We start from the raw sequence: 27,330 nt of genomic DNA, 5'->3' as shown, positions 1-27,330 counted from the left end.
CGCAGGGGGGGGCTGGTAGATAAGATAAGGCTGATCTCTCCAAAATCTTGAGCTAATGTGCTGCCAGGACACTTTAAGAAAACACCAAAAGATATACTTTCAAAGACGTTAAAGTACTGACACAGGCGTTTTTAGGGAAGACAACAATAACCCAAAAGAGAGGCTTTCAATTAAAAAAATGCTTATCAAAGGTAAAATTGCATGTTAAATTTAGCACTTTTTTTTCCTTTTTTTGAAGCCTGATTCCGCGCTCTGGCCTGCTGCTGGGAGACCCAGTCGCCACCCTCCACTGACCACATGACCAACATCTCACCAAGGTGTGAGGTCACACTCACACGCAATGAGGAGGATCTAAATGACTTATTCATTTCGGGGGGGCTGGATGCTTCACAGGCGGCGGACCGCGGGGGCCGACGCCAGGCTCTTCCCCCCTGCCCCAGGGCCCTTCTAATTAGCAAGGTGAATCAGGCAGTCGCTCTCTAATTAGAGAACATGACAGCCTAATGGCGGCATGTGGACGGGAGACATCCCACAAAAGGCCGCTGCTGCCCCCCCCCCCCGCTCTGCGTAAATAACCCCTTTGTTCTTGCGTCCCACACGCCACCCCCCCCCAACGCCGCGTCCCGGAAGCGTGGCGGCTGCATGCCGCTCCGCCGGTTACCCTTGCCCTCTCGTGTTCCCCCCCAATTGTAACTCATCCTCGATCCCAAATCAGGGAGGCCGACGGCTCGCCCTGAGCGTAGCACTCCTCTCTCCCCCCCCCCCCAATCCCCTGGCACTGGAGTCCCAGGGAGCCTGGCTGTGCACAAAGCGGGACAGTGGTCCTGCAGGCTGTAAGGGGCCCTCGCTGTGGAGGCTGCCTCCCGCTCGCCCAAGGACACATCTCTCTCATTACACTACTTAGCAAGAGTGAAAAACTGAGACACCGAGAGGAGTTTGAGTGTCCCCCCCACCCCCACCCCTACCCCCCATGCCGTGTCTTTGGGAAAAACATCGGAAAGGCTGAGAGTACGGCTAACAACAACATTCGCCATAAGAAAGCCTGTATTAGCATTTACAATTAGGTCTTCTCAACACGTTTCTGCTGTGACGAGAATGAAAAAAAAAACTTTTTTTGGGTCACACACACGCACGCACGCACACGCACGCACACACACACACACAGATATAATATAATTGGAAGTTCAGCCAAAACAATGTCCAACACTAACAAAACATTGCTTTACATCACAAAACACTCACAGGTGAATCTCTCTATAGGTTCACAGAAGCCGACTGAAACACTCACAGGTGAATCTCTCTATAGGTTCACAGAAGCCGACAAACACTCTCTCGTTTCTGAAAGGTCCTAAACTGACGAGAGAGAAAGGTACAAACTAGATGCCAAATCTCAGTGTGTCAGGGGTACATGCGCACACTGTTAGGGTATACTCACGCCAGCCATCGCCTGCTGTGCCTGAGCCACGGACCTGGGCACAGTATACACGCAGTGTGACTGCTAAAACAGACATGACGTCCATGATATGACTGGTACACGCATGTGCACATGTACACTATACATGAACTGGACCCAGAAGGAACGAATCAGGTAGGCTGTACAGATTAGGTTTACCAAACACCGTGGCTAAGGGATCACTTTGGTCTACAGCAGAGATGCAGTGTTTGCTGGAAATTTGGGCTGACTAGAGTATCTAGGAAAATCTGGATGCAACACAAACTGCCGGCCCCTTATGGATAGTTGGTTTACATTTGGTAGAATATGGGACAATCTTTATACATGCAGCACAATTAAATGAAAATTGCTGTGTTACATACTCGATAAATCTATCAGTGCTGTGTGTCATCAAACCCAAAACAAATAAACGACAAAATAAGGACATTAACCACGAAGTCTATCGCACTGTACGATATCGCTTTTCTTCCTATGTTTTATTCAACACAAAATGGTGCACAGTGATGAAGAAAGTGTGTTTGAGCCCAGAAAGTTGAGCGCAATATGAGCACAGACCAGCTGGGGAGTGGAGAGGGGGGGCATTCATGCTCGGGCAGGATACAGGGCAGCCGGGCCAGGTGGGAGTACCATCCTTTACAGCCAGCCTGACAGACACCGCTGTGATGTAAATGCAGCTTCCCCAGTCGGTCATGACTGCATTTTGTGGTCATAAAGCTCAGGAAAAAATTAAGAGACCACAGCAAAAATTTCAGTATCACTTATTTCTCAAATTTATGGGTATGAGCCAGTGTAAAATATAAAAATTTTTTTTTGCAAACTCCAGCCTGGCTTTTCCCTGCTTCTCATTAATGAAGCGCTTCTTCCTTGCTTTATGGGTCTTCAGTCCTGCTTCTAGGAGCCTGTTATGAATTGTCTTAGCAGTGAACTTCACACCACTTAATGTTTCCCAAACCTTTTGAAGGTCACTCCTCCATTAATGAGGCACTGCCACATAAGTTGATGGTCATCTCTGGCATTAGAAAACTGCTTATTCTGCTCTCTACCAGGCTGGTTTTTGGTCAGTGTCTCCTGCTTCACCTTGTTCTTGTGTGCTGCTGTCTTAGAAACTTTGAGGCCAGAAGCAGCCTGTCGCACAGTGTAGCCTTCTGCCAGCAGAACCAGGATTTAAAAATGCAGATTTAAAAAGATATATATAGCATGGTCTCTTAATTTTTTCCAGAGCTGTATGTTCACAGCATTTAATAGGAAAGCCCTGTTTGGATGGGAGAGGACAAGATACTGGGCATGGAGAGCAGAAGAGCCGCACGGCCCCTTGCTTCCAGGACCACAGACATGCCATAGCCTCTCATTCAAAGCGGAAGCAGAACTGGGAGGGGGGTGGACAGCATGGACATGGTCTATGCATTGTCCTCCCTTAGATATCTGCATGAAAACAAGGGAATTCCTAAGAGTTTGGGATTGCCGTGGACAAACTGGGTCAGCGGAGCGATCCTGACCCAAGAGGGAATCGGATAGCAATGCAGGCAGCTTGACAGAGACCTGCTGAAGGAGAGGGGGGCTGTTCAGGGAGCGCAGTGGGGAGCAAGAGTGGCAGCTAAATTAAAAAGGACCCTCAGAAGGGTTAATCTGTCTGTTTTTATCACAGCCCAGGCTCACAGTGGCCTCACCTCCATGGCCCCATCATCAGCCCCCCCCCTTCCCCTCCAAATTATGGCGTCACGTTTCATGCTTCAGATCTTCACGCCAAGCTCTTAAGAGCAATTCCATTTTTTAAACAGATTTGGGGATGGGTGGGGGGGGGGATGAGCAGAGCCCCCACCAGCTGCCAGTGAAAATGAGCGACAGTTCGTTATCCAGATGAAATTCCTCCAAACGGACAGGCTACCGGGTGAGACTGACACGCAAACAGACCCCGCCCCCCTCAAGCAAATCAGGTGATAAAAATTAGCAAAGGCAATGGAATGTATTCCTGTCTGTGAAATACTAAATAGAGTGCTATTTACATAAGACAGTCGGAGTGGGGGGGTGCCACCACACACTTTGATGATGCCCCCCAAGACAAGTACATCAGGCTATGGGCACCTTGATTTATATGCCCGGGACTTACCGTAGATCCAGGATTCAACCTGAACTTTATAACAATGGTCACCGTGGACCTCAGGGTGGGAGGGGAGTTGATAACGCGGCGAATGGGGCGACGCGTTTCAGGTGATCAGCTTTTTTTCTGCCTTTGTTCCAGGAGCAGGTGAGCCACCACCCACCTCCGGCGAAGTCGCACCGGCGCGCGACGGTGGGAGCGACGCGGAAACCAGGTCACTGCGAACCGTCGCTTTGTTGCCAGGAAGCTCGACGTGGAAGAAGGAATGATGACGCGGGCTTGCGTGAAGACGTTACCATCACGGGCACGAATCCGGCACCTTCCTGGGCTCCCTGAGCACCCCCCACGTGTGTTTTCATGGAGATAAGGTATCCCCCCCCTCAAATAGCGAAGAGCGCCATTCAGACTTTTATTTAAGACCTCCAGTAACATGGGCTTGAATTTCGGTATGCCGGCAACAGTGACAGCAGAAAGGGAATGGAAGGTGGGGGGGGGGGGGGGGGTGGAAGACAGAATGATCATCTGAATAACCTGCAGTGCTGCAGTGAAAAGGGAGCCCTATTAGCCTTTAAAATGCAAAACAGATTGTTAAGTAGGATGGTAAGCATGGAGGGGAAAAGTGCTGAGGAAACCTTTAACTGAAGGCTAATTTACAGCTAACGCCCAAGTGTGTGAGGAACATATGTTTCCCAAATCTGTAGAAGCTGAAGTGGGGTTAAAATAAAGGGGGCTTTTCTTAGTGCGTCACTCTACAGGGGCTGCTTTCCCAGCCACGGACATCAAATGACAAACAACCCCCAAAACTTATAGTACTGCACATGTAGAACACCATGAAAAATGGCGATTTCCACTGCGCTCACCTCCTTAGCTCTCTGCTTCAGTCGAGCCTGCTCCGGGTCCTCCTGCCTCGAGCGACTCTGCATGGTCGAGGAGGAGAAAAGGGGGAGGAAGAAAAAAAGAAACACAGGTTAACAGCTAGTTTAAGGATCTGCTCATCTGTTGCAGAGAGCAAAAATAGTCAATGAAATGAGAACAGGATCCAAAGTGTCAAGGACGTGACGTCTGAGAGCACACAGGTGCGATTCCACCGCCCGGGGCAGCACCCTGTACATCTGCTCCGGATCCGGCTGCCGAGCAGTTGGTCGGAAGGAGGATTGGTGTGGAAGATTCCGTGCAGCCAGGAGCCTGGGCATCTACGTTCATGCCGACAGTAGATGCGGGTGGACCATCCGTGTTACCGTTGTGGTCTTTACGGCCGTACCACTAGTGTGGCCGCTGCATCCCTTTTGGGACAGTGTCACCTAAACGTGGACCACGCGTCGTCACCGTGACAAACTAAGCATGTGGGGGGCGGGGAGGGGGGTTTCACTGCCCTCTGTGCAACCCCTATCCTGCAAGGACTGCGTTTATTCCACCACCTTGGATTATTTTCCCGAAAACGATGTGAAAGTCCCAAAGAGTGGACGACCTTCACCGGGTGCTGTGCTGCAACCTCATAAATTGAGCCCCCAGCCCACTGCTGACAGAAAAGGGCTTTCCTCGTGCTGTCCTCATCCCCTGGCAGTCCGAAGGGGCTGCCCGCGCACCTTCCTCTTTGTTGCCTCTAAACATATCAGGTACCCCAACGCTTCACTTGCTATTTTAGGGAAAAATATCCACCTTCCGGACCAGAGGCCCGTCCTTCAGGAGCTGAGTCCATGTTTCTAATCGAAGGCCACCGGGGGACTCCTGTTAGAGGTCGAACGGATACATGCACCTGTAGGCAAACATTGGAGGAGAACCCCACTGGCTCAATGACCACCATCACGCCTACATCCCCAAGGTAAGACCTGCACCGACAGGAGAAGCAGCACACCTCTATGACACACTTCCCATGTAAAAACTCTGGGAGCATGACAAGATCATGGCTGGCCAACCACGTGTTTGGGTCTGATCCTGCTCTGCGGAGCCGTTACACAACAGTCTGTTCTGAAGGACGTAGCCCGTTTTAACTTGCAGCTGGTGAACGGATTAACAAGTTAACAGCCAGTTCCGAAGGACACAGACGATGCAACGGGATAATGGATTAACATCACTCTTCAGGGCCTGACTTTATGGGCATGCATAACACCCGAGAGCATCGTTTTGGGCAATGTCAAGTGTCCTGGTTATATAAGCACACATACATCTGTAGCCAGCAGACAGACGATGACTGCAAAATGACAGAAAGCCAAACGGTAAATAACATACAATAATAATAGGAATTCACATGTATTAAACATAAGTCCCCCATTCATGAAGGACTGGCAGTTTCTGAACAGTTTTTCAGTCCGAGGGAGAACGGTGTTCAGTGATGTAAGGTGATGTGTGGGACTGCGTTGGCACAGCGCCGGTGTGCTCAGGTACAGCACAGCTTCCTAACACAGACCTCCATCTGAATGCCACTGTCATAGACTGCCTCTCAATCCTAACATCACAGAGATTCCAACCAGAAGCTGTTCGAAATGCGAAGTGGATAAAATGGGTCAATCTGGTCGGCAGCGCCGTGTTTGGATGGATCGGGAGCTCATCTGGCGGAGGGGTAATTAACAGCAGCATGACATCTCTATTACATATTAATGCACGTCGAATGGGGACCGGCGCTACAGCGGGATCCTGACAAAACACCATTTCTATTACAGGCCACTGTCTCTGCTCGAGACGAGCTAATTAGCCCAGCCTCTCTGCCGCTCCCCTACCCACCCGAGGGCCCCTCAGCGTTCAGCGAGGACGCTTTCGGATCACACCGTCGAGCCCGATGCCCGCCGGACACCCGCTGTCACCGGGCGTCACCTAGCGGAGGCTCAGTGACCTGATTTTCATTCCCCTTGTGAATGACATACTGGAGGTGCATTATAACACTACTTTGCCATTTTAATGTCAGGTTTACCACTGGGGTCAGAGGTCAGGCTTACTTCCTTTTGTGGTGGAAATCGTGATGCTGCATATTAAAAACCCCAGGACCAAAACAGTGGTGCCCAACAGCCTGAAAGGGCCACAGCTACTGATGCCAGACCTGAGCAAGGCTGACGGTGATTCTACAACAAAGCTCCATAAGATTAGGGGGATCTCAACTGAGCCCATAGATTAATTTGGGTCGGCCATTTGTCTGGCACCCCAGGAGCAGTTTTTGCGGTTAAGTTGGTTTCCCTCTTAACCCCTAGAGCCACACAGTGAGTGGCCGGGCTCCTCTGGCAGACACAAGAGGGCGACGGTGAGACAGAGCCGGATGCCGACATTCATGTGGCTCCCTAGCGGAGCCCCTCTGGAGCGACGCCTCTGGAGCGACGCCTCTGGCTTCACTTCTGCCCGTCCCGAGGTGTCAGGGATGTCCGAAAGTCATTAAATACAGCAGATGTAGCGAGGCGGCCGTACTTTGGCGGCTTTCAGTAGGATCTCCCTCTCCTGCTCGTCCTTCCGCTGCTTCTCTATCCGCTCCAGCTGCTCGAAGAACTTGAGCTGTGACCGCACGTCTGTGGACTGCTCGTACCATTCGTCATCCTGGGGTGGGGGGGGGGGCGGCGCAGAGAGAGGGAGAGAAAGCTGAGTTTCTGCACAAGCACATGGGCACTGGGACCAGCGGGCCACTGGAACGGAGACATTTGTGGGTCACCCTAAGCTAAGGGGATAACGGCAGTTAGATCCTGCAAGCTGCCACTATTCACCCCCCTCCCATGACACACCAATCCACCCCCCCCCCCCCCCAACCGACACGGGGGACAAAAAAAGCGTGGTGGGCACAGCATGACATCCACACCCCACCGCCGCCACGCTCCCCCCGATGTCTAGGGGCCGGGGGCCGCTTGTTCGCACACAGCATCGCACAGGTCTCCCAATTAGAGCGCGTCAGAAAAACACGCCTCGGAGCGGGCCTTACAAGAGCAGCTTCCAAACCCGCTCCACGGGCCCCAGAGAGTCCCGCGCCTTTCAATAAAGACATTGAGAGGAGGGGGCTATTAATAGCATGTAGCAGAAACGACGCACTAGTCGAAGGCGACCGTCGGTAAGGAGGAGAAGCCTCACCTTACACGTCTCCATCCGGTGCTGGGCGATAGCTGTCACCTTCTCCACCACCGTGCGCAGCCTGGCCTGGGTCGCGTGCGAGATGAAGCTCACGGCCTCAACCGGGACATCAGTCACTCCGAACTTCTTGGCTGAAGGATTAGAGGTGAGAATTTTCAGTTTTTTTTGGGGGTGGTGATGCATCCCAATGGCCCCCACCCGCCCCCCATCCCACCAGCAATGCTGTGTGGGTCAGAATGTTTTGCAGCATGTTCAGAAAGCCGTTTACCCAAGAAATGGAAGAAATTACGAGCGCCCCCCCCCCCCCCCCCGCCCCCTGTGTATAGCCACGGTAACTGCGTAACTTTACAGGATAATGAGGCTCCTTGAGAGAGCTGCGGCGCTGCGGAGAGTAGAGTCGGGCGCTTGCCTGCGCTCCCCCCACCTCGCATTCCACACGCGTGTCCCTCTCCGCTGCGGCCTTTTAAGCGAAACACGGCAATTATTCAAATCCACTGAAATGCCGCGACCAACCTGACCTATATGGTAGACAATTAGCGCGGTAACGTGGCCGAGTATAACGGCGATGTTTGAATTGAGGCAAAACGGCACGTTGCGAGACGAGGGCCGTGGACGACAGAATGAGACCCCGAGGACGGGCGGCGCGGAAATAATTGCTGAAGTTTTAAAGTATTTCTCGACGGCAAAACTGCTACAAGGACCAACAACAATTAACAGATCAGCGGCTGAATTCATTTGATGTCGTGTTGGGGGGAAAAAAAAAAAAAAAAACATAAGCGCTCACACAGACCGATCTCCTTGGGGCCGAGTGAAACGAAAGTTAGATTTTAGTGCAGAAAGACCCATGCAAGCCGCTCTTTGCCACGGCGTTAAACGTCTACTGTGCTCTGAGGCCCTCATACTTGCACATCTGGGTTAAGGGCAGCTGGGAATTAGCCCCCCCTGCTGGTGCACCAGAGTGCTTGCAATACTCCAGGAGAAAGGATGCCCACAGCTGGTGAGGGAGAAGAGTCTGTACTGGGGAGGCTGCTGCAGTCCCATGGCCCCTCTGCCCTCCACCCCTGTGTCCAGATGATGAGAGGAGAAGGTGTGTGATGAGGAATGAGTAAGAAGGGAGTGTGGGCGGAGAGATGGCGAGTGCCGGCGGCCGCAGCCTGACTGAAGAGAGCTGGCAGGGCTGGGAAGCCCCCCCCCGTACTCCTCTCGGTATGGAGAGAGCCCTGGCTGATCACCGACACAGGTGGGGCACACTCACGCCACTTACCAGCAGGGGGCCGACCACCCCCCTGAGCTCTTGTGGCTCCAAACGGCGCAGGGAGTCCGCAGGGAGAAATTTACATTTTTAACACGTTCTTCCTGACGGTGACAGATTAACGGCCATGGCACAGCCTGGTATAATGGCAGAAAGCCCCAGGCCCTCGTATGTATGCAACGTACACTAAGCCACGCAGGGAGAGGTGGGGGCAAAAAGGTGGCCACTTTTGCTGGGGAGTCGACCACTATTCTCATCCCCCCAAAAGAAATAGGCAGCCACCCCCTCCCCCAGCTGACATTCGGCATATTCGGACTGATCTCCCACCTTTCAAACCACCAGGTGCAGCTTCCTCACCACAACACGGAGTCGAACAAGACTTTCCTACCCACTGAACGACCGCAAGAACAACGGCAGTCGATCTGAGAGGCGACACCTTGCATCAGTGTGATGGGGGGCGGGGGGGGGCGCTCACATGCAATGACATCTTCCTGCGTGATCCAGAATGGGGAAGATGGCGGAGCGCCGTTTACGAGACGCCGCCCTCACGTTGCTGGTGCTCCAGTGTGCGGGACAAGCCGAGGATGAACCTTCAAAGGCCAGGCCTATAAACAATTTATACCACAGCCCCGGGTCGAGGTGGGGGGGGCTCAGACAGCCACTAAAGAATTCATTACGTTAGGTGGAGAAAATTGTAAAGTGCATGGGAGCAAATTGTGTCTGAGACCAAGAAGAGAAAGGAGCCGCGATGAAACCACAACACAGCAAATACGCCCACAAATATAAGAGAAAAACAGGCCTTTGTGGAAATCCCTTAATTGTTTCTGAGTGTTTCTGATGAACGGCCTATTTCAAAACAGCAGGGAAAGGAGAGGATACTACTCACAAGACCGGAAGCCTAATCCCTATTTCTGTCAGCCGGAAAATTTCGATTGGATATCCAAAAATAATTTGATAAACAGTGGAAATTAAAGCTGAATATTTTTTAATTAGTTATTTTGTCACTGCAGGACTTCTGTTGAGTATTTGCTGTTGACCGGTCACTTTCTGTTTTATGCTATGGGACTTGGCCGCTGGACCCTCAGTGAAGCCCATACCCGTCTCCAGGATGCGCCGGTGCAGCGTCCCCGTCGGCAGGAAGGCCTCGTCCTTGCAGGATCGGATCTGCGTGCCCACCAGCTCCGAGTTTGTGGCCAGGATACGAGCGCTCTCCTCGCTCAGGTTCACCCCGGCCATGGACGCCACGTCGTTGATGTCATCGTCGTCCCTGGAAGACACGGCGAGCATGTTTAACTGGGTTCTGGAACCATCTGCGCTGACGTCCTGCAGGTGCAGACCTCTCCGCGGGATGCGCTCAACGTCTGAATCCCTCTTAGCTCCAACTTCCCCTATGGAGGAGCCGCTGGGAAGGAAGAAGAACAGGAATCTACCAGCCATGATGCAGGGACCATCCATCCAACAGTGTATGAGCACAGGAGTGGGTCCAGACACTGGCAACTAGCTTTACAGAGACTTATGCTAGTGTTACACCACATATTGAAACTGGTAAATTACAGGAATAAAACTGAAGGCATGCCCATTTAATCAGGCAGCTGCACTGCCACCCACACTGGGCCTCTGAGGTCAAAGTTCATCCCCCGTCTCCATATGAGACAGCAGCCATCCGGGCCTTCGGCCCCCGGCAGCCAGGCCCCTGCTGCCCCTTTCTCTGACTCACAGCTGAAGCTCTCAGGAGGTGGGCGTCACAGTGACACACGTCCATGGCACCCCCCCTCAGGGACCCCATGGCACTCTTCCGGCTGGCCTGCCTGCTCTATCAGCCCTGACACACATACTCGCCACACTTTTCACCGGGGAAGGGGGGGGTCAGAAACATCGTATAGGACCCAGGATTAAATTTATAGAAGGCCCAATGAATCGCAATATCCCTTAGAAAAAGCTCACAGGCGAGACAACCTCGATGACGGAGGAGGAAGAATCTCGAACGTGCCGCTGTGATGACCGAGCCTAGGATTGTCACCGGTGCGACAGTGTGAAGGGAAAAACCAGCCCCCCAGGACAGCTGCCAAAACAGCCACAGAGTCTTCCAACCCCCCAGAGCTGCCGCAGGAAACACGGGGTGGGCATTTGAAGTCCCTGAGGCTCATATGAAAACTACAGGCATGGCTCACTGACAAATGTCTCACCACCCCCCCAGCCCGCCACACCAAGGCTACTATCACAGACTGCCTCCCTCCGGCCCGAAGACACGCAGGCAGAACACAGCCTGGCAGACACAGCAAGTCGACCCGACAGGGAATGCCACCGGTATCGGGTCCGGCGTTATCAACTCTCAAACAGGCCAGTTTAATTTTACTAATAAAAAAAACACTCTGCACTTGGCTGGCCGACGTCATTCATTTCAGCTACTTTTTACCTTTGGATGACATTTAGCAGTAGAAGCCAGACAGGGGGGGTTGGGGTAAAGATCACTGGTGTAGAAGTGCCCCCTGCTGGGGTCAAGCAGTGGATTTCTTCACAAAGGAAGATTTCATGGTACATGTAATAGGATGCCCAATAGGATGGCCTAACCTGACAACTGCAGAGCCTCACTGTGGCACCACGGAACCACTTTGGGACAGATAGCCATTACATTCAGTGGCTCTCACCCCAAGCCACTCGCAGCCTTTACCCATTCACACAGCGAGATTCCCAGGAACTATCAAGCTCTGGGGAGGAGGAAGAGGACGACATAAGGATGCCGCACCCGCCACACGACGAACCGCCTCAGGGATGAGAACCCAAGTGCAGCCGTGTGGCAGGTGATACCTCTGGAGGCTGGAGTGTCAATCCTGCCACCAGTGGGGGCTTCAACTGGAAAATCCTGCTGTTAACCATTACGCCCCTTGCTGGAGGAAATAAGACAGAATGGTGACAACCAACACCAAAGCTAATCTGGTCTACTGAGAAGAGCAAACTTTTCATTTAAAAAAAATAAACAAACACAAAAATCACCTTCATTTGCCAGAATTTGCCTTAACTTGAGCCAATTAAATACAAATCGATTTGTAAAATAATTGGGAGTTTAAAAAAAACAAAAAAAACAAGCGTCTTTATCAACGAGGGCCTGCAACCCTGGGGTCTCCCTGCAGGAGCTGCCAGTGTGACCCAGAGATGGACTCCATCTGCCTTCTGTACCAATTCTGCTGGGGGGGGGGGGGGGTCTTTGATGGCGTGATACTCTTTGCTTCCAGGGGGCGAGTGCAGACCTGGGAGGTGGAGGGGGGGGGTGCTGCAGCAAATCACTCACCCCCTCCCATTTGCCGGCGGCTCCTCTGTGTGGCTGCGGTGGACTGCATTGAGGATGACCCATACGCTGCTGGTCACCATTAAGCCAGTAAGGGTGTTGGATGTCAAAAAAAAGTCAACAAACCTCCCCAAAAATTTATTCTACTAACCCTGATTCTCCCAGATTTCCTTTTGAATGGGGGAGGGGGGACATTTTTGGCGGTATTGAAGTCAGTGTATTATTGCCCGGCCTTACGCTGAATAATTAACACTCTGACCCCCTGGTGCATCGTTTTCCAGCACGTGTCATAATCAGTGTGTTTCTGCAGAATGGGCCGGGTGGGGGGGGTGACAAAGAGAAGGCTTCCGGACCAGGTCTCCGCGCCTCCCCTGCATTTTGCCGTTGGGAGAGAGGCCCTTGCATTATGGTGAAATGCTGCCCCCTTGTGCCCACGCCCCATAACTGCATTCCTGAGACAGGCCCCTCCTCTCCCTCCCAGTTATGGCTCGCTTGTGTACAGAGTGTGGTTTTATACCTGAAAGAACCGCCTCCGGGATCGTTGAGCTTGTTTTTTAGATTTGCCGAGACCTGAGCGGAGAAGCCCACGGGACTCTTGCTTGCTGGTATTACTGGTCCCTTCCCAACTACACCTGGGAGGAGGAGGAAGAGGATGAGAAAAGAACAGAGGGGAGCTGTTATCACTGGCCGCCCAGCAGCTTGTCCATCAAGCGGGACTCTACCTTTAAAAGCGTCCCGTGAACACTAGAGCCCGCTGAATGCTCCTGTTCACGGCTGAATACAGACACAGCGGCCGCCGGTGCGGCTCTGCTTCAGACCGCGTCCCACCGCCAGGAGACGCAGCCGCCCCGTCACTCCGCGCCCGCTTTTAAGAGCCATGTCCCTCGCCACAGGCACACACTATTTTTAGTTCCCCCGCATGCCAATTAATGGACAAAGAGCAACCTACAGACCTGCACCATTAGGCGCTTGGAGAAGAAGCAACACACACACACACACACACACACACACACACAGGTTTGAATTCATATCATTCTGGGGACTCTCCATTCATTTCTATAGGGAAAAACCCTAATCCCAACCTGACAACCTTAACCCCTACCCAGCCCTAACCTTAACCATAAGTAACCAAACTAAATATGAGACTTTTGGCAATTTACTACACACACACACTACACAGCCCACACCCCCCCCCCCCCACACACACACACACAGACTTATCACTACACACGTTACACAGCCCACACATACACCTATCACACTATACGCACACACACCTATAACAGCACCCCCACACGTTACACAGCCCACATACATATACGTTACACAATCCACACACACACACACACACACACACACACCACTAAAACACACACACAGGTTACACAGGCCCACATACATATAAGTTACACAGCCCACACACACACACACACACACACAGGTTACACAGCCCACACACACACACAGGTTACACAGCCCACACACACACACACACAGGTTACACAGCCCACACACACACACACACACAGGTTACACAGCCCACACACACACACAGGTTACACAGCCCACACACACACACACAGGTTACACAGCCCACACACACACACACACAGGTTACACAGCCCACACACACACACACAGGTTACACAGCCCACACACACACACAGGTTACACAGCCCACACACACACACACACACACACACAGAGGTTACACAGCCCACACACACACACACACACAGAGGTTACACAGCCCACACACACACACACACACAGAGGTTACACAGCCCACACACACACACACACACACACACAGAGGTTACACAGCCCACACACACACACAGAGAGGATACACAGCCCACACACACACACACACACACATAGCCCACACACACACACACACACAGAGGTTACACAGCCCACACACACACACACACACACACACACACAGCCCACACACACACACACAGGTTACACAGCCCACACACACACACACACAGGTTACACAGCCCACACACACACACACAGGTTACACAGCCCACACACACACACAGGTTACACAGCCCACACACACACACACACACACAGAGGTTACACAGCCCACACACACACACACACACACAGGTTACACACACACACACATACAGGTTACACAGCCCACACACACAGGTTACACAGCCCACACACACACACACACACATACACACACACATACACACAGGTTACACAGCCCACACACACACACATACACACAGGTTACACAGCCCACACACACACACATACACACACACAGGTTACACAGCCCACACACACACACATACACACACACAGGTTACACAGCCCACACACACACATACACACAGGTTACACAGCCCACACACACACATACACACAGGTTACACAGCCCACACACACACATACACACAGGTTACACAGCCCACACACACACATACACACAGGTTACACAGCCCACACACACACATACACACAGGTTACACTGCCCACACACACACACACACACACACAGAGGTTACACTGCCCACACACACACACACACACACACACACACACACACACACAGAGGTTACACTGCCCACACACACACACACATACACACAGGTTACACAGCCCACACACACACACACACACACACACAGAGGTTACACTGCCCACACACACACACACACACACACACACAGAGGTTACACTGCCCACACACACACACACACACACACACAGAGGTTACACTGCCCACACACACACACACACACACACAGAGGTTACACTGCCCACACACACACACACACACAGGGGTTACACTGCCCACACACACACACACAGAGGTTACACTGCCCACACACACACACATACACACACAGAGGTTACACTGCCCACACACACACATACACACACAGAGGTTACACTGCCCACACACACACACACACACACACACATACACACAGGTTACACAGCCCACACACACACACACACACACACACACATACACACAGGTTACACAGCCCACACACACACATACACACAGGTTACACTGCCCACACACACACACACACACACACACACAGAGGTTACACTGCCCACACACACACACACACACGCATACACACAGGTTACACAGCCCACACACACACATAGGTTACACTGCCCACACACACACACACACACACACACAGAGGTTACACTGCCCACACACACACACACACACACACACAGGGGTTACACTGCCCACACACACACACACACACACACAGAGGTTACACTGCCCACACACACACACACAGAGGTTACACAGCACACACACACACACACACACACACACAGTACACAGCTTTTCCAGATTTGAGCTCCTTGCATCCCTGGTGTAACGCTCCCCTGGCTGCCACCGCACACAGACGGCGCCCCTTACCTGGAGCTCGGACCTGTGCCTGCGTGACCACCATGGGCATCCGGACCTGACTTCCAGGTGCTACAGCTCTCTTGAAGCCCTAAGGGGAGAGCACAGCCTTGCAGCCTGACCAGATGACCAGAACCACAGAGACCCTGTGTACAGGCGGTACAGAGATTCTCCTGGACTGACCCCGCGTTACAGGTGGAAGGCGATCTACAGATTCTTAATTTGATGTATAGTGAAATTCTAAAATTTGTCAAACCCTGACATTTAAGCCCAGGGGAGGTAGTAGTCTGCAGAAGTGGAGGGGCACCGCGGCTCAGCAGGCATCACTGCTGCCTCCCCCCTCCAGGGTTGAGGGTTCGACTCTGGCCTTGCTCTGTGTGTGTGGAGTTAGCACACTGTCCTCATGTCACATGGTTTTCTGCTGGGTACTTCAGTTGCCCCCAAGGGACCAAAGAGGCACAGTTAAGATAACTGATGTCACTAAACTACCCTTAGTGCATGTATACTTGTGTATCTGTGCCTCTGATGGACTGGTATCCTGTACAAGGTGAACCCCAGCCTTGTGCCCAGTGCTGCCTGGGATAGGCTAAAGGCCTCTGGGACCAGCACAGGTCACTGGACGATGGATGAATGTAAGAAATGACCGGACCCTAAGATGAGGCTACTTTGACAGCTTCAGCTGGGTGTATGTGCTCATGTCCTCCAAATAAGGAGCTCCGAGGAGGAGGAGGAGGAGCTCCGAGCAGGAGAAGGAGCTCCGAGGAGGCCCCAGTGTGGCACAACTGGCTGGACTCTGACGCTTTGATGGAGTCTGACCCATGACCTCAGTTTTCAACCTTGCCTTTCTTATTTTCCCTATTTTGGAGTTTTTGGTTTCTCTCCTCCATTTGTGTTCTGTCTTTCTTTCTTTTCGTCTATATAAATGACGTAATGATGAATTTCAACACATCCTTGTCAAGCAGCTGGGGCGGACTCTTGTGAAAGGTGCTATATAAAAATCAACTGAATTAAACTGGGGAAACCGGGACTCTTTTAGAGGCAAAAGCATCAGCTAAACAATTAGGTGTGATGTAAGAGCCAAGCAATGATGGTTCAATCTACTGAGCTGTGTAATGTACAGGTTGGGGGGGGGGGGGGGGGGGGGGGACTCACCACAGTAGCTGTGGCTCCGTGGGCCCCGGGCAGGATGGTAGATACTGCATTGCTGTTGGGGGTGCGCACCCTGACGGTGGGCCCCGCGATGATTGTGGGAACAGTGCTGGCAGGCACAGGGGCAGGGACGGGCACCCCCCCCACACCGGGCTTCACCTGCGGGGGCTGCGTCAGCGACTGCTGGCTGTTAAGGAGCGAGAGCCTCAGGGCCGGGAGGCTTTTCTATTGGGGGGGGGGGGGGGGGGGGAGTTTGAGACAAAGGAGAGGAATTAGCCTTTTATATAACCTGCGGCCTCTTTGTCAAGACATCCTGCAAGCAAACGCAGCTGCATATTTAATCAGATTTTTTAAACAATTTAGAGGGCTATAAAAAAAAAAAAAGTTGATAATTCTGGGAAAAAAGATAAATACGCGTTTGAATCATCCGTAGGGGTTATTCGGACACTTCTACAAATGAGAGAGAACTACAGAACTTTCCATTTCGGTCCGTATTCTTATTGCAAAAGCGACACTTAGGGGAGCGGCAATTAAAAAAAGAGGAGAAAATGGCCGGGAGAGACGAGAAAACTCAAGCTGGCTGCTGGTAGCCAAAACAGCTGGAGAGCTGCCACATCTTCACACATGTACAGGAAGGTCATGTGAAATACACATGATGGCACAACGGAAGGCCATGCAGGAAAGAGCATCTTAAAACAGAATAATCCCAGAGCAACCAGTGTTTCCCAACCCCGAGCCCACAGAAGGTGCTTGTTTTTTCTCCCTCCCAGATTCCTGCCAGACAGCTCACATTTTTGCTTCCAGTTGTGGGAGCAAAAACATGGACTGTTGGCAGGTACCCGAGGACCAGATTGGGAAACACTGAGTCATCACCACCCTGGTGAATTCTGATAGAAGTTTTGATCAAAATGCAATTGTTTACGACAGATATGGCTATTTAAAAACGGAATTTCGCCACAGACACGGCCAAGTGTGTTTGTCCGTGTGCGGAAAGGTTGATGATCCCTGAAATACATGATTGAGTGTTTAATAATTATAAAAAGAATAATGCACAGAAAAAATTATATCAAAATATTTGATGGCCGTAGCCCTAATAAACTTTTTTTTAAATCATGAAGAAAACAAAGGAAATTATGTTCTATAACGATGCTGTGTTTCTCTGGCTAAACGGAGTCATTAAACACTGAGATTTAGGTAAGGGAGGTAAGGGACTGGCTCTGCATTGGCTGTTTCCTAGGAAACAAGCCAACGTTGGGATGGCAGTGGACCACCTGCAGGTAGGGAGAGGGGTGGGGGGCACGCACCTTGAGGAAGGGCACCAGGTAGGGCTGGGGGGACGACTTCAGTTCAGACTGCAGCCGGCTAGTGAACTCCTCAGGTTCAATCTTGGCGTCCTGTAAGACGTTAGAAAGATAAAAAGTACATCATTTGGTGTCGTTAATGCATGTTGGGAACTAAGATCCTGTGCAGAAAATTACCATTGTAGCATTTTAGTGAAAGAAGTGACAGCCACTTACTGCCATCTACTGGTTACCAGGCACATTACGCCACAAAAGATGCCATACTGATATCAATAATATCCTTTATTTACCATTAGCACCAGTATGAGTACAGGTACACTGTAATGTTACAGCATGCTCAAGGGAATTTTCCCAACAGGAATGCGTCTATTCTGCAATGCCGGGGCTCGAACCGGAGACCTTCTGATCACAGGAACAGACCAAACCACTCGAGCCATGAGGAAATATGAGTAAACCAGACAAATGGAATCAGTAAAGGACAGTAGCCACAAGTTCACCAACAGGGAAAGACAAACGCTTACAGCAGATGCCGAACACCACAAAAGTATGACCTCAAAAATTACCACAGACCTAGTGTCAAAAGCTGCTCATGGTGAGTATCAAAGCCGGGATTTAAGGCAGGGCTCCCAGGCTGACACACAGAGATGCATGTCATGGTTTAAGGGCAAAATATAGGACCCCAGAGCAGCCAAGACAGTATTAAAGTCCAATAAGTCGGCATCTTTTATTTTCTTATATACAAACAGGGTTACGTTTCAGGAAAGCAAAAGGATTCAAACGAGGCCTGTTGGCACGATCAGCCATCTTGTGGGAGTCAATAGGTCAGTTGGTTTCTCTGTTTGTGTAACAGTCAAGGAATATGTGGTCATTTTACAGGACCAAGTGCACCCCAAGCCACAAAGGCTGCTTCCTCATGATGGTCTTAGAACATAATGCCATACACACTGCTAAACAAATCCAAGAGCGATTACATGACCACTAGGATGACGTCAAATGCGCCCCATTGCCTCTCCAATTACCAGACCTAAACATCCCTGGTGCTGCATGAAGTTCTGAAGCTCGGTCTGTGAAGCGGTTTCACCACCTCTATAGAAATGGGGGGGGGGGGGGGTTTCTTCCGCAGGATTGGTCCTGTACCCTACTAAATACAGTTCAGGACATTTTTGTATAGCAGCATTAGAAGGAATTAAACTGCTCTGAATCCAAAGGGGGGGCCTACTCCTTAAGTCCTAGACATCTCTATCACTATTATTTTGTCCACCCCCCCAGTGTTCAACACAGATGACACGTGCACAATAATGGGTGGCAATTTAATCTCTACTAATGAGGGATGATGTGACTCAGGATCTGGACTCACCAGAAGATCCTGGACCAGCGCTTTGACATTCCGGGAGGTTTCCGGAGACGGTGAGTTGTGGGATGCCAGCTTGATCAGTGTGGCCAGGAAGTTCTTGCACTTCTTCACATTTTCCTGCATCTCCTAGAGTCCAGGGGGCATGTTTACAGTCAACTAGATTTCAGCAGAAGGTCTGGCACTGGCCACTGTTACAACAGCATTGGGGATGCCAGTGCCTGCCACAGGTTGCCACGACGATGTATCAACATCGTGTCACATGGGTACTTTCGGAGGTGTCAAGAGTAGCAGTGTGACTTGAATCAATGAGGTGAAAGATGGTGGATCTTCTGTGGGTTTGTGTGAGAGAGACCGAGAGACAGACAGAGAGAGAAAGAGAAAGAGAGAGACATAGAGAGAGAGAGAGACATAGAGAGAGAGAGAGAGAGAGAGAGAGAGACATAGAGAGAGAGAGACATAGAGAGAGAGAGAGAGAGAGAGAGAACAGCACAGGGCCCATAGACCTGGGACACCACCAGAGCCCCCGCGGCTGAGCTTACAGGGACAGCCAGGGAGCCAGTCTGCGCAGGTGGTGCCGGCTGCACGGCAGGCTGCGGCTGGGCCTGCGCAACGGTCTGCCCTCCTGCAATGACGGTGGTGGGCTGCTGCGGAGTCGTCACGGTCACGGTGGCCGCCGAAGGGCCAGCAGTCACGGTCGCCTTCTGGAAGAGCGGGGAGTGGACAGAGATGCCAAAGAGGTTAGGCTTTCGGGACAGGAAGCTATGGAGAAAACCAAGCAGCGAACACCCTGAGCAAGTGCCGATGCCACCACCAGAATGACATGCCAGTCTGTAATGAAAGCAGGGATTAACCGGAGTCTGAAGCCTCATACACATCACAGCCGTCTCATACACATCACAGCCGTCTCATACACATCACATCTCATTGCAATTCTCCCGTGACAGGTCTGTACCTACAGACTTTCTCACAGAAAGATAAACAGGCTAATGTCTCGCTCTGTCTATTCCTCAAAAAAGATGGATAGAGAGACAGGTACTGATACATAGACTGGAAATTTCCCTGAGGAATGACAAGACTGCTCCAACTGGCACTATAACCCTGTGCTTCTAAAGACTGCGCTTCTGGTATCTGCCCAGTCCGATGTTTTTGTGTAGTAATTTTGGGACAGAGAGTGGGGGAGTAATTAGTGGATGTTGGGGGGGCAGCAGGGGACAGTGGTAGAGAGGGGCAGGATGGAGGGGGAGGAGCGAGATAGGAGGAGGAGAGGGGACAGCAGGGGGAGGAGCGATCAATGAGGAGGAGAGGGGACAGCAGGGGGAGGAGCGATCAATGAGGAGGAGAGGGGACAGCAGGGGGAGGAGCGATAAATGAGGAGGAGAGAGGACAGCAGGGGGAGGAGCGATAAAGGAGGAGGAGAGGGGACAGCAGGGGGAGGAGCGATCAATGAGGAGGAGAGGGGACAGCAGGGGGAGGAGCGATCAATGAGGAGGAGAGGGGACAGCAGGGGGAGGAGCGATAAAGGAGGAGGAGAGGGGACAGCAGGGGGAGGAGCGATAAAGGAGGAGGAGAGGGGACAGCAGGGGGAGGAGCGATAAAGGAGGAGGAGAGGGGACAGCAGGGGGAGGAGCGATCAATGAGAAGGAGAGGGGACAGCAGGGGGGAGCGATAAAGGAGGAGGAGAGGGGACAGCAAGGGGAGGAGCGATCAATGAGGAGGAGAGGGGACAGCAGGGGGAGGAGCGATAAATGAGGAGGAGAGAGGACAGCAGGGGGAGGAGCGATCAATGAGGAGGAGAGGGGACAGCAGGGGGAGGAGCGATCAATGAGGAGGAGAGGGGACAGCAGGGGGAGGAGCGATAAAGGAGGAGGAGAGGGGACAGCAGGGGGAGGAGCGATAAAGGAGGAGGAGAGGGGACAGCAGGGGGAGGAGCGATCAATGAGGAGGAGAGAGGACAGCAGGGGGAGGAGCGATCAATGAGGAGGAGAGAGGACAGCAGGGGGAGGAGCGATAAAGGAGGAGGAGAGGGGACAGCAGGGGGAGGAGCGATAAAGGAGGAGGAGAGGGGACAGCAGGGGGAGGAGCGATCAATGAGGAGGAGAGGGGACAGCAGGGGGAGGAGCAATCAATGAGGAGGAGAGGGGACAGCAGGGGGAGGAGCGATAAAGGAGGAGGAGAGGGGACAGCAGGGGGAGGAGCGATAAAGGAGGAGGAGAGGGTACAGCAGGGGGAGGAGCGATCAATGAGGAGGAGAGAGGACAGCAGGGGGAGGAGCGATCAATGAGGAGGAGAGAGGACAGCAGGGGGAGGAGCGATAAAGGAGGAGGAGAGGGGACAGCAGGGGGAGGAGCGATCAATGAGGAGGAGAGGGGACAGCAGGGGGAGGAGCGATAAAGGAGGAGGAGAGGGGACAGCAGGGGCAGGAGCCAGGCCGGGCACAGGCCGCTAGGTACACACACCAAGTCGCAACTGGGTCCTTCGTCAGCAGCTAGCGCCCCATTAGCTTTCCCCAACAGAAAAAAATCATGTGTTAAAGGTCTTTATGGGGGGGACAGGGGGAGGGGGGAGAGCAGGGAAACCGCAAGACGCTCTCCCTCTCTCCATGGCAGCACACCCGCTTGCTCAAGAGAGTCGTGTGAGAGGCCTAAAGAGCAGAGAGAATGTCGGGGCCCTAGGGACGTGCCCAATGGGGCATGCAGGTGGCCTCCAGCACCTGTGTGACAAAGGGGTGACGTTACTGTGACAACACAGGGCACCAAGGCTCACTGAATCTCACTGTTAGGAATTTCCCACAAAGCTGGGCTGCACAAAATCAAACTAAAGCCAAGCTTTGGCACCCGAAGGGGACGGGGGTAACCATGCCTGTTTTGTGCAGTCTGTACTACTTTTACTCTTCTGTCTGACAGCAGGACGGTCAGCACTACTGTCCATGTTGACTAAACAGGTCGTCGAAATAACGAACGGTGCTGCCTTTGTGCTGCATTACATCGTAGCTCTGTATTATACCCAACCTGTATTACACAGAAGAGATGCAACATGAGAACTGTAGAGGCAGGCTGTTAACAGGGACAAAAGCGTACACACAGAAAGAGCCTGATTTAATGAGCTCTTCGGGAGCTATAAAAGACAAAGGTGATTTGTTTGCCATGGTACCCTGCATGGCAAAGAGTCAACACAGAGACATGTAAAGGCTCTCTGCTTTCCCTAGCACATCCCTGGACCACATTCTGGATTAGTATGAAAAAAAGCCAGTCTGCTGCCCTCTAGTGGGCAAAACAGGAGTACGCCAAAAATTGCACTTGGCACAGCAAGACACAGAACCTGTGAGGCTGTAAACTTCAAGCTTGGGAGAATTAGAGACCCGGAGGTACTCAGCGATCTGAGGTTTTCATGTGTTAAACTGCAAACTGGGACTAACATGGTCTTCGCTCCACACTGGATAACCGAAATTTTACCACTAATTAGTACATAATGATCATCTCGAAGCAGGGGACTGTGACGCCGGGAAGAAGCACAGTTGCATGGGAATCCCACTGCCGCTAACTTCAGGTAAGCCTCTCAGGTGGAGCTGATGTGAGCGATGAGTCACACCACTAGGGGGAGGCATGTACTCTCAAGGTAATGCTTCCCTCCAGCTCACCAGCTGCCTGAATGCTGCTAGCTTAGGTAACTAGCTAGTATAAGAGCTCCCCCCCATACTTAGATGTTCGGCAGCACTTCCAGAGAGGAAGGTACTTATGTTTGACAGTGTCTTTGTACCTCAATGCACACATGGATCTACCCAACCTTTAACCTGACAGCTCTCTCTGCCTGATGATTATACAGAGAACTACTGTGGATCCTGATAGAAAAGTGACAGATCACTTACATGCTGGAAGGGGGGGCAGAGGTGAAGCCTATGTCACTCTGGGGCGGCTGATCAGGGCACACAAAGCTTGGAGCAGCAACAACTCTGCTGCTCACAAAAAGACTGGCTTCCGCATGGACTTCATTAACACTGAGACTTACATTTGTGCTCATCTGATTTTGCAAAATTATAAATAGCAATACTGTTCTGTTAAAGTATCCAAAACATCACGGTTGGGGGGGGGGGGGGGGCACTGCAAGTTGTTTGGAATGTGCACAGAAAAAAAGTGCAGGGGGGGGGGCCCAGCAGGGAATGCCTGCTATGGAGACGTGGCTCTCTTATGCAGCCTGGATTTCACCCGGTTCCCAACCTGACGCTCACTTAATCTCCCATCTGAAACGACCCGTACACCACTTATCGAGCCCCTGGCAGAGTGTGCTATGAGTGTTAAATGCAGTGGGGGTGTCCCTCTCCTCTAAGGGGGCAGAAACTCCCCAGAAGGAGGCCCACTGAAGCCCTGCCCTCTGGAAACCATTTGGATGGAGCGAGTAGCTCCCGTGACAGAGAAAATGCCCTTTATTTAACAGGAAATAAAAGCGCGGCCTAGATGATAATGAAAATCGGGTGAATCGGGTCGTAATTTAATTACACATAGACAGATGAATTTCTGACTGACTAGCCCTGAAAGTCCTATTCTTTAGTTTGTCCTTGGGAATTAGGCCACTTTGCCAGTATTTCCAGTTAAAGAGAGAGAATGAGAGAGAGAGAGAGAGAGAGAGAGAGAGAGAGAGAGCGAGCGAGAACATTACAATTCAGAGTATCAACACCAAGGTTTATACTAGGGAGTTTAAAAACAACTTTGCAGCTCTAGGACTCGCAGAGTGGCCAAGGGGCCGAAGGCTTCTCCCTCAAAAAGAGCCAATTCAAATACTGTTCACAAAAAGCAATTTTACTCATGTTTAAAAAAAACAAACAAACACAAAAAACAAAATGTGAAGTAAAATATAAACTGGGTGAAATAAAACAATAAAATACCAATTTCTGATTAATCTGGCAATGAGAGGACAAAATTTGACCACCTGAAGGCAAAAGAACACATGACTGGACCTCAACCCAGGCTTCGTCAAAGATTGTCACAGATAAAGGGCTATGTGAGAATGGAAGCTGATCACATCATCTTTGCACATCACAGGCAGGGGCGGCCAGGGCAGCCAGACGAGAATCGGGGTTACAGAACCCCGACCACCAGGGAACCGGGAGCCACAAAAGAAGCAGGGGTGAAGGAAAGGAGTGCATCAGAACTCCCTCCTAAAGACACTGCAGATTTGGCTTATAAATTATGGAGGGGGGGGGGGAAGTTTGAGGGAAAAAGTGAAGTACTGGACATGTTAGCTAAAAACTCTTAATAGCTGTTTGACTGTAGTAGAACAGTGTATTAAAATTTTGACAAAGAGACTACAAATAAGCATTTTTTTGAAGTGTAGTCGAGTGTAGTCATGTTACACCAGTTACTTAGATACTATGATGCTGAGCAGAAAGATGCTCCATCTGCTGGGACCCAGAGGTAAAGCAGGGGCACGGCAGGGCATACCTGTGTGGTGGCCACTCTGAAGGTCGTTGCAGTCGTGGGGGTCACAGGTCGAGGAGAGATACTGTTGTGAGCCTGACCCTGAGCTTGGGCTTGAGCCTGAGCCTGAGCCTGAGCCTGGGCCTGGGCCTGGGCCTGAGCTTGAGCCAGAGCCTGCTGAGGAACCATCACCAGCTGCCCCATCTCAGTACGCACCAACACCATGCCTAGGACAAAGAGAAGAGTCAAAGCAGGACCCGTCAGAAGAGTCACGGCATGATCAAAGACGGGTAACCTCCAAAAGCACAGGCGGCACCTGAGGAATATGTATGGAAGAAATGATGTGCTCTGATGGAGAAAGAACTGCAGCTCACGAGCAAGCCAGGGCTGCCTGGCGTTCAAAAGGCTGCTGACATGCTGTGATCACATGCTGTCACAGATCTCAGAGCTTCGGCGGCCAGAAGGAGCATCAATCATCAGCTGGAAATACGTGCTTCTGAACTGGATTTTTGGTGGACCTGCCCGTTATTTGCACCTGTGACTGCAGGTTTACCAGTGGAATTCGCTGTCCAGGGTGTTAACCCAACACCACAGCAGCTGATCAGATCTGTCAGTATTTCACATCATTCTAAATAATGGTGCTGAATGGAATCCCAACATCCTCCACATTACTGTGTCACACGGAGCCGTTTGGCTCACTGGAATGAAGTCTAAAAGTCAGACAGTCTGAACTTTTACTTTTCATACGTCGGTAGTTAGACATAGCGATAGTAAAAAGCAACTGCGTCGCCATTCGGCGACAGGGACCATCAACACTGAGCTGCGCAAATAAAAGAGCCTCCATTTCCAACACCCATTTCCCACTGGGGAATCCTAGCTTGCACTGCCTTAAAAACGCTGCAATGAAGATAGGGGAATGAAAAAGGGATGAGTTTTACATAAAGCTATATCAGCTGTGCATCCACACTCAGAAACACCATAAACAGTTATGCTAATGCCTATTATCCTGCCTTGTTTTGGAGGAGAACAGTTTTTCTAACGCAAAAACAAGTGAAATCATTTAGTAACTGCCCAGATTTACACCACAACTTTCAGCAGCTTCTAAACATTTTACATTGTTACCACTTGTTTGTTATAAGGTCTATCGGCTTTCCCAAACCTTGCGAGGTCATTGACAGTTAAGCCCCATGCAGAACTTTCTAATTCCTTCAGGATGACTTTTAAAAAAATGGGTTGCTTAAACAATATTCCTAAAACGTGCAACAGTGCACCATGGGGAACCACTGGTGTAATTAGGGATTATTTCACTGGCAACGATAACTATGTGTAAGCAGGAACGGCGCCAGGGGTTTACAGCTGTTTTGGGCCTCGGCAACCACAACTCCAGGTGCAAACACAGTCAGACAGCAACCAGCAGGAAGAGCCGAGACATAAGCAAGATATTTTGCCCCCAAAATCACCGTCAGCCTGCTAGCAAGTGGCAACAATGCCCCACCTAATAGGGAAAACACTTGTCAGCTATTTGAACATGTTTTTTCCTTAAACAGTATACATACTTAAATCAGTGTTTAAGAAATGTATTACAGAGCACTTTAAAACCATCCAAATGGAGGGAAGGGGAAACAAATAAGCTTCACATTAATACGAGAGGCGAGGAGGATACCAAAGCTGACAGGCCACTCCAAACAAGAAGCATACAGCACATTAACCGGCGCTGCTCTGACAGGATTCACGGCCCACACTGCCGGGCTGGGCCGGGCCGCACCGTGCGCTGCCTTGCTCCACGCACAGGCAATACTTGCCAAATGATGATTATTTTCTGTTATTTGCCCACCAAACAGATGCCCACCGAGGGCCACCGGGGGAGCCCCAGAGACCTCATCCAAAATCACATGGTCCAGACATAGCGCTCGCCCCTTTCAGCAGCGGCGCTGAGACATTCCCCTGACAACTGCGCATTCAGGTCACGTTTGCAAAGACCATGTGCTTTCAATCATATTCATGTGCCAAAAACAATCGCAATTATAATGTATTTATTAGTCATGATAACAGCTAGGAGCACAGCTAAGTGTGACTCAGCACAGGTTAGCCAGCATTAAGACTACATACAAAAATCCAATCAATTGCTCAACCAAATAATCCCACAGCCTTGGGACAAGCTTGGTTTTAAAAAGCACACTCTGAGAAGATGGGATCACACTCATCCACACTGTCACTGGTGTACTTTTAACATGACGAAACACCTAAACACACATCCAGACACGAACATCGGTGACATTAAAAAAAATGTTACAAAAACACAACCATGCATGAATTAAAAAGCTGTAGCATGTATAAGCAAAATTTCTGCATATTCAATGAAATATCTCCAGGCTTTATAACACAACAGAGCAATAAAACTGAAGACGTAAGACTGTTTGTACTATATCAGGGGTTCTCAAACTTTTTGATCAAAGGTCCACCTCAGATTTTTGTTGAAGGTCAAAGTCAGAGGTCTGGAATGATTTTCAATGCCAAAAAACATTTCATGAACTTTAATGAGTTAACAGTAACTTTTCGATACAGACATCAATATA

General features: G+C 51.0%; 1 protein-coding gene across 1 annotated transcript in view; it reads right to left on the bottom strand.

Annotated features, from left to right (window-relative positions):
- The window catches only part of LOC111848232 (transcription initiation factor TFIID subunit 4-like), a 52,554-nt gene that overhangs the window by 22,009 nt on the left and 3,215 nt on the right, over positions 1-27,330 (bottom strand). Inside the window, exons 2-12 of the mRNA XM_072698125.1 lie at positions 24,779-24,981; positions 19,883-20,044; positions 19,347-19,469; positions 17,993-18,082; positions 16,692-16,913; positions 15,552-15,630; positions 12,648-12,762; positions 9,942-10,111; positions 7,593-7,723; positions 6,945-7,070; positions 4,412-4,468 (exon numbers count right to left, since the gene is read on the bottom strand). Coding sequence (XP_072554226.1) covers positions 4,412-4,468; positions 6,945-7,070; positions 7,593-7,723; positions 9,942-10,111; positions 12,648-12,762; positions 15,552-15,630; positions 16,692-16,913; positions 17,993-18,082; positions 19,347-19,469; positions 19,883-20,044; positions 24,779-24,981 — 1,478 coding nt within the window. The remainder of the gene's footprint in view (positions 1-4,411; positions 4,469-6,944; positions 7,071-7,592; positions 7,724-9,941; positions 10,112-12,647; positions 12,763-15,551; positions 15,631-16,691; positions 16,914-17,992; positions 18,083-19,346; positions 19,470-19,882; positions 20,045-24,778; positions 24,982-27,330) is intronic.

The sequence above is a fragment of the Paramormyrops kingsleyae genome, chromosome 13 (assembly GCF_048594095.1).
Source record: "Paramormyrops kingsleyae isolate MSU_618 chromosome 13, PKINGS_0.4, whole genome shotgun sequence".
NCBI lineage: Eukaryota > Metazoa > Chordata > Actinopteri > Osteoglossiformes > Mormyridae > Paramormyrops > Paramormyrops kingsleyae.
This window is presented reverse-complemented; position numbering and strand designations above follow the sequence as displayed.